Genomic DNA, 8,641 nt, shown 5'->3' on the forward strand with positions numbered 1-8,641 from the left:
TAGGGCCTAATTAGAGGAAGTAGGTTGCTGCTGTGTAACAGGTAGGAGCCCTAGCCTCCATGACTTTCCCACCATGATGAACTGTATTCATCTTTTTTATATATATATTTTGTTTTATGTTTAGGAATGTTATGCCTGCATGTACATAAGTGCACACATGTCATGCAATGCCCACGGAGGCCAGAAGGGGGCGTTGGATCCTTTGGAACTGGAATTATGGATGGTTGTTAGCCACCTGATAGGATCTAGGAATTGAACCCATTTTTTTTATAAGAATAGAAATTGTTGGGGCTGGAGAGATGGCTCAGCAGTTAGGAGCACTGACTGCTCTTGCAGAGGACCCGGGTTCGATTCCCAGCACCCACATGGTGGCTACAAACCGTCCTTAACTCCAATTCCAGGGGAATCTGAAGCCCTCTTTTGACGTCCGCGGCATTGCACAATACGAGTGCACTCACATACATGCAGGCAATATACTTGTACACATAAAATAAAAATAATAAAATATTTAAAAAAAAAAAAAGAATAGGAATTGCTCTTAACTGCAGAGCAATCTCTCCAGCCCCTTTGAACTATATTCTTTTAAACCATGGGCCAAAGTAAACCTTTCCTTCCCTGAGTTTCTTCTGTCATTTTTGTCACAGTAATGAGAAAAGTAATATTAAATACCTAAAAGTGAAATTGCTGAGTCAAATGCTATTTCAATATTTAACTTGATACAGAACTACCACGTTGTTTTCCATAGCAGTAATATCAGTATTTACACTTCTATCAGCAATGCCCAAGGTTTCTGATTTCATAAATCTTCACCAACAGTTATTTTTAGTTTTTTATAATAACCACCCTGATGAGTATGAAGTAAAATTTGGTAATTCTTAATATATAGTGAAATATTACCTGTTCATTTGTAAGGATTTGTCTGAGCCAGTTGGTATACCTTAACAAGCTTTACAAATAAGATCTTTATTTAAGAAGGTGATGATATCAGGTCCAGATTTGGGGTTTCTCTTCCCAGTGACATTCTTATTAGCTGGAATAATGATCTCAGTACCTGATACAACACCATGTTGAATTAAAACAAGTGATTTATAAATGCTTTTTTCTTAAAGTTTTGGTTTTTACATAGTCATAGAATGTAGGTATGAACAGTTGAAGTATGAATAATAAATTTTTGTTTTAAGTTATTTAAATCAAATTTTCTAGATTCCTGTAAAAGTATCTTCGATTGCTTTGGCAGGTTACAAGGGAATTTGAAGGTAAATGTGACTGTAAAAATATGATGACCGGGCATGGTGGCAAATGACTTTAGTAATCCTAGCACTCAGGAGGCAGAGGCAGAGACAGGTGGATTTCTGTGAGATTGAAGCCAGCCTGGTCCACATAGTGAGTTCTAGGACAGCTGGGGCTACAGGGAGACTTTGTCTCATAAAACAAAACAAAAAAACAACAACAAAATATGGTTTACATTGCTGGGAAACTGGTTCTGTGGATAAAATGCTAGCCCTATAAGCATGATAACCTGAGTTTGGGTCCCCAGTACCCACGTAAAACCCAGTCCTGGTGGCACATGTCTGTAATTGCAGCACTAGGGACTACAGGGGGTAAACTGGTAAATCCCAGGGGCTCACTGGTGAGCCAGTCTAGCCAAAATGGTAAACTCAGGGTTCACTGAGAGACACTCTCAAAACAAAGTATAAACCAGATGTGGTAGCTTATGCCTTTAATCCCAGCAGAGGCAGATAGATCTCTGTAAGGTCAAGGCCAACCTTGTCTACATTAGTAAATTCCAGGCCAGCTGGGGATACAGGGTGACCCTGTTTCAAAAACAAAAAAGAACATAAGGTAAAGAGCAAAGAGAAAGACACCTTACATTGACTTCTGGCCTCCGCACACACATACATAAGCATACACTACCACAACCCACATACACAGAGACAGACTAACAGACAGTTTGGGGAGGGACAGACACTGTCCTGGTCAGCCTTAATTGTCAACTTGACACAGCCTAAAGTTATCAGAGAGGAGAAGCCTCAGTTGAGGAATTCCCTAAAATAGGTTGGTCTGTGGCTAGATCTGTGGTGTTAATAATCACTTCCTAGATTATTAATTGATGTAGGAGGGTCTCAGCTCACTGTGGCTGAGAGAGTGAGACAGCAAGCAGCATTTCTTTCAGTTCCTGCCCTAACTTCCCTCAGTGATGGACTGACCTAGAAATATAAGCCAAATAAATCCTTTCCTCCCAAGTTGCTTTTGGTCAAAGTATTTTATCACAGCAACAGAGATTAAATTAGAACAGTTACTTACAAGTTCTCAAACTTTCAAATGAAAAATGGTCATGTGGTAATTTTGGTAAAATGCAGATTGTAGTCTGTAGGTTGTGAGGCTTGTCCTTCTGGTCTAACAAACCAGGGAACATACCTCAAGTTCAACAAGTAAAAACTAGAAGTATTAGTGTGGCTGAAACCTCATTAGTAAAAATGTTTATGTCCCCTAAAAGTATATAAAACTAGGTTATATTAGATAATCTGTGTGGAACTTTTAAAATGTGTAAGTTCACTGATTTTTAAAAATTAGACTGAAGTTTTCCAGCTTTGGAATCAACATTTTCAAATCCTCTCCTGAAATGCTTTATGTCTCATTTGTCACAGTGCCTTAAAGTTTTCAGCTTTAAAATTGGAAGATTTACCATCTATATTTTTCATCTAAATATTGATGAGGAGTATCTTTAAATGCCCTTTTCTGTTTTGTTCCTTAGGGAGTGCCTTGGTGAAGCACATGAGCCTTGTGACTGCCAAACATGGAAAAATTGGCTACAAAAAATAACTGAAATGAAGCCAGAAGAACGTAAGAGGAATTTTACATAGCCATGCTACATATTTCCTAGGAGCATTCAAAGGATAGTGTAGACATATTTCCATAAGCTTTATTTAAGAGAGGTTTTCACATCTGTTAATACTAGGCCTAATGTTCAATACAGCCTCTCTAACCTCTCTCCTTTTGGAGATGAGTTTTTGCAAAGAGGAATGATAAACAGATCCCATGCTTGTAATGAGACTGTCTAGCCTAAAGTAAACAGCAAGTAAGGGCCACATTTAGCCCTTTTTCATCCTTGGGTGGGCCGGCCATTTTTTCTGTACTTCACAGGAAGTAATTTTATGGTCTCTAGTAAAGAAAGACTTCTCATTTCCCTGAAAACTTCCAGTGAGGAATAAGATAAGTTAATTTCTTGCAATTACATGGTTCTGGATATACTTAAACATCCTGTCTTATTGTCACTGAAACTCCTCTCTGCTCCCTCTTAGAAAGACTATGAGTTGGTATAGGTAATCCCACTCAATGAGGTGACACTTAGGTTGGATTGAGTACATATGCCTGGTGACACAAGAGGTCTGACTCTCTGAAGGATTCCTTTTTACATGTTTCCCAGTAGCAATTCCCACATTTAAGTATATGAGCTTTGCAGTAATTTCTCATCATTTAAAGTGTTTTACAGCAACTATTTTCTTTCGTGGTAATGTAGTGAGGGTCTTTTTAAGTATTTTAGATAATGGAGTTAGTTTGAAGTGTTGCAAATCACGATCAAGAATTCACTTGGTGAATCTACAGTAGAGCGAAGTACATAATAAAGATACCGGACTTTAGAGAGTACAGAGACTAGAAGAAGCAGTCAGATAATCATAGTCTCTTATAATAACATACAGTTAAGTAAACATGAGATTATAGAAACAAGAGCAACTAACTGGGATTGGGAGGGGGCTTGTCACAGGTATTTGTGTTTTTCCATCTGAAGTGATTCTTAGAGGGACTGATTGACAGCCATGAAACCTTCAGGCTTGTGTTTTGTAAAGGAATTTCTCATTACTCAAGGGCTGATCTCAAGGTCTTAGATCCCTGAGGTTCATTTTTGTCCCTTGAGTTGGAATGTCACTTACTCTTTTTTTTAAATATTTGATTTATTATTTTATGTGTATGAATGTATTGCCTGCATGTATGTAGGTGCACCCCTGTTGTGCAACACCCACAGATGTCAGAAGAGGGCATCAGTTCTATTGGAGCTGGAGCTAGGGACAGTTGTTAGCAACTGTGTGGGTGCTGTGAACCAAACCCAGGTCCTCTGCAAGGGCAAGTATGTATGATTGGTAGTCAGTTTTAGTTGTTATTGTATGGTGTTTCCTAGAAGGATATGAGCAGATGTCTGTTCACCCCAGATAGGGTACCTGTGACAGAGCAAAGAAGCAATTCTATCCAAGTCTTGCTTGAACCAGTGTGTTTACTGGGGTTATTTACAGGAGTGTGGGTAAGGGTTACTTGCAGGAACATGGGCAATTCGAAGGCAGCTGTGTCACTGAAAAGTCCACCCATGTGATGACTCAAAAGAGCTGCATTTTGGGGAGTCTCCTCCCCCAGCAGTTACTACTTCTCATATAACCTTGGTGAGAGAGCCTTGTGAATCTTGTAGCTTTCAGGAACTTCTAGCCTTGCAGATTTCATTTGCTTCCTGAGCTTCATGAGCCTCCTACAGGAAGGAGTGTTTCAGTTAGGAGGAGATAACCCTTACTGTTCCTTACCATTTCAGTGTGGGTCAGTTGCTCCATGGCCACATATGTGTTTCTCCTATGGAAGGAGAGTAAGATTGCCCTGGCTATTGAGAACAGATGATTAGTGAGGCTGTGAAAGAAAATCCCCTTTTGGGGGATTTTTGTTTTGTTTTGCTTTGCTTGTCTTTTTTTCCTGGAATTTACTGTATAGATAGGCTGGCCTTGATCTCATAGTGACCTGCCCACTTCTACCTACTGAGTGCTAGGATTAAAAGCATCCTGTGCCCCCACACCTGGCCCAAAATATTCTTGAACATGATAGTGATCTTATTATGATAAGCAGAGAAAAAGAAGTGTAAGATTAGAAAATGGAATGCATGATGCTTTGGTGACCAGAGATAAGAACGTTGCAAATTCACATTTTACCTTTGAATTGTCCAAAAGAGATTTTGATTCAGAAAATGGAAGGAATGTTGGAAAATAGGATAGAAGCAAGAATGTTTACGTGGGAAGTATTCTACCGAAAAGGAACCAAAGCCAAGATTGCACAGAAAGCCCCAGTTGCTAAGAGAAACCCAGGCCTTTCCTTACTACATTCCAGGATTACTATCTGTGAAATTTAGGGTGAGGCTTAAAGTGCATAGTAACTGGCCAACTCTAACACAATAGAACCCAATCACTAAATATGTAAAAGTAATATTCTGAAGAAGAAAAGTATGATTAAATACTGTCTTAAGTTTCCATATTCCTTTGTATCATCTTACACACACACACAAATAATCACATAGGTGTTTTTGAGACAATTTTTTTGTTGAGTTGTCTAAGCTGTCTTCAAACTCATGATTCTTCAGCTCTAGCCTCCTGAGTACCTAGAATTTCAGTCCACACCACTGGTGCCCAACTCTCATAAGCATTTTTAATCAAATTTGTAAGTTCATGAAAATTTTCTCCCTTATGCCTAGTTTCCCAGTCCTTGAATGGTGAAATTCCAAAGAGTTGCAGTCAAATTGATCCTCTTATGCCTAATCACAGCAAGAAGATGATAGGATCATAAAGAACATGTGTTCAAAGAAATGGATGTGTAGAATAAGTGTATCCAGAGAACTGAAAGTGAAAGCATTTTTCCCAGCATTTCCAGGATTGTTAATTTCTAAATATGAGTTACTTTCATATAATTCTCAAGAATGCAGTTAGAAGCTCGCATTCTCTCTGAGTGGAAGAAATGTCTTATGTTGCACACTACACAGCTGCTTTGTTTCAGTGGCTTTGTGCTTTATTTATTATAACAATGGACAATACAGATCATAAGAATATGCTAAAGCCTCTAAACTAATAATAATTTTGATGCCGAAAAGAGAGGAAAGGCTACTTCTTTTAAACAAAAATTAGATGTTTGAAATGTGAGAGGCACTCAGTGCTTCGATTTGACAGCATTGCCTCTACAAGCTTGACCTTATTAGCTGGGAGTATGCTAAGGTTCTCAAATTTCTGTATCCACCAAATTGCCTATGTTCTCCCCTCAGCCCCCCTCAAATCAACCATCTTCTAGCAGATAGGCACATCTGATCTTCTCATTGCTGCTAATGCTTCTCTTTGCTATGTAGGATTAAAAGCCAGTGTTTTACAGTCCAACAGCAAGATACAAATGTAAGTGGGTAGGCACATGGGGTGTTTGCAGCAAGACAGTCTCACTGTGCCGCTGGGCTCCATGGAAGGACTGCTCACAGTACCCAGCTTCTCTAGTTCACATACAGAGCCACTTTCTAGGGGCCTGTCAGTCCAAGCCTCTGGCCCCATTTCTCTGGGTTATATCTGGGGATTCTGTCCTTAAAACTCAGTCTGGTTTCTCTCATGCTTTGGACAGTACAGCTAAAACTTACCACCAGCTTCTTTTAGAAAGTATCTGCATTTAAAGCTTTGATTAAGATGGGCCACTTACAGTGATATTTAAGTAACTTCTGACATCATTTTCACTAAAGAAAAAGTAGGGCTTCCCAGTGCAGTTAGAGTTAGAAAAGAAAACAGAATTTACTGATCCCTTCCATTTTTAATAGGAAAAAGAACTTTTTAAAATTGTGCCTCTCAGCTGGGTGTGGTAGTGCACACCTTTCATCCCAGCACTGAGGAGGTCGATGCAGGCAGATCTATGTGAGTTCAAGGCCAGTCAGTCTACATAGTGAGTTCCAGACCAGCTGGGGGCTACTGGGAGACCCTGTCTCAGAAAGACCAAAAAAAAAATTGGACCAAAAAAAATTGTGCCTCTAAAACTCTTTAAATTGCGTCATGGCGGGGGTGCTATAAAATGCAATTTTTAGACTCTTTAAAGACCATGGCATTCCTTAAGATTACAAATCTCAAATTATAGTAGGAGTAATTGAATTTAAGAAGTCAGTGTATAAAGTTGGTGGGAGGGAGGTCTGGAGAAATGGATAAGTGGTTAAGAACACTTGCTATTCTTTCAGAGGACCCACGTTTGATTCCCAATACCAACATGGCGACTGACAACCTTGTAACTCCTGTTCCAGGGGATCCCTACAGCTTCTCTGGCCTCTGTGGGCATTGCACACACATGGTTCACATGCAGTCAAAATATATACATAAAAATAAAATATTTTTAAAAAAAATAAAGTTGGTGTGGGGCAGGTACCATTGAGCTGCACATCCCCAGCCCCTAAGAGAAGCTTACCAAGTAAATGGATCAGGTCATGAAGGCCTTTGTATTCTTTGCTAAAGTGAGTTGAGTTTTGTCTTGTAGCCCTTTGTTTGGAGAAGCAAATGGAAGATTTCTGTGTAGGCAGTGTAGCTGAGAGTGGGAGGGCGATAGAGACTGGAAAGTAGGTCAATTTTCTATGATCCTGTTGTCTAAGCAAGAGATGTGGAGGACCCTAGCAAAAGCAATGAAAAGCAGGGCTAGAGAGGAAGCAGGAGGGAAAGAAGTGGAATCAGTGAGGTACAAACAGTGAGTGAGCCAGAATGTGGTAAAGATTGTATTCCTCCTAAATTGAATCTGAACAGTCTAGATAATTTACCACCAGCATCGGGACTATGGAGAAAAAGCAGGTCTGAGTGAAACAACGTTTAGTTTTAGGCATGTCTCATTAGATTCATGTGCCTGCTTACAATGGAAAAAAACCTCCAAAGAATAGCTTTCGCCCACGAAGTTGTGTACTTAATCATTTATTTTTGTTTGTGCTTAATATCCCAAAGTTGTGGGAGTCAGTGAAGCTTATGAGGATGCTGCCAATTGTCTCTGGTTGTTAACTAATTCCAAGCCTTGTGCTAATTGTAAGTCTCCAATACAGAAGAATGAAGGTTGCAATCATATGCAGTGTGCCAAGGTAAGACACTAAGAAATATTTGCATGCTTTTTGGTTAAAGTCTTAATTTAGTTTGTCAATACAGAACGGAAAATGGGGGTGGCTGGAGAGATGGCTCAAGCTGTTAAGAGCACTGGCTTCTCTTGCAGAAGACCAGGGTTCAAATCCCAGCACCCACATGGCAGCTAACAACCGTCTATAACTCCTGTTCCAGGGGATCCAGTGCCACCATCTGTCCTCCAGAGGCACAACACAACATGGGTGCACTTATGCACATGCAGGCATAACAGTCATATACATAAAATAAAAATAAATTTAGAAAAAAATTTTTAAATAACCAGAAAATGGAACTCTGCTAATCATATCAGTCAAATAAATAATTCATTACTTTTGAAAATTAAAATACCAGGAACTGGAGAGATGGCTCAGCAGTTAAGAGCACTGACTGCTCTTGCAGAGGACCCGGGTTCGATTCCCAGCACCCACATGACAGTTAACAACCACCCTAACTTCAGTTCCAGGGGATCTGTCGCCACCCTCTTCTGACCTCCTCAGGCATTGCATGACATGGGCACACTTACACACATGCAGGCAATACATTCATACACGTAAAATAAAATAAAAATAATAAAACAGTTTTTTATAAAGAAATGTAGTTAGGAACCAAAGCAACACAATAGTAGAGTGATCATGAGCAGCTGAGCTTAGCAAAGATACGAAGGGTCGAGCAGATACCTCCTAGGGCCTAGTTTCTCACACAGGCTTCCTGGGTATGTTTTGACTGCC

General features: G+C 39.7%; 1 protein-coding gene across 3 annotated transcripts in view; it reads left to right on the top strand.

Moving 5' to 3' along the window:
- The window catches only part of Ankib1 (ankyrin repeat and IBR domain containing 1), a 142,102-nt gene that overhangs the window by 118,189 nt on the left and 15,272 nt on the right, over window positions 1–8,641 (top strand). For all 3 annotated transcript variants that reach the window (XM_008822540.2, XM_008822541.3, XM_029558357.1), the window contains exons 10-11: window positions 2,756–2,844; window positions 7,746–7,876. In XM_008822540.2, the coding sequence (XP_008820762.1) occupies window positions 2,756–2,844; window positions 7,746–7,876 (220 nt within the window). The remainder of the gene's footprint in view (window positions 1–2,755; window positions 2,845–7,745; window positions 7,877–8,641) is intronic.

Source organism: Nannospalax galili, unplaced genomic scaffold, assembly GCF_000622305.1.
Source record: "Nannospalax galili isolate Female #2095 unplaced genomic scaffold, S.galili_v1.0 scaffold85, whole genome shotgun sequence".
Lineage (NCBI taxonomy): Eukaryota > Metazoa > Chordata > Mammalia > Rodentia > Spalacidae > Nannospalax > Nannospalax galili.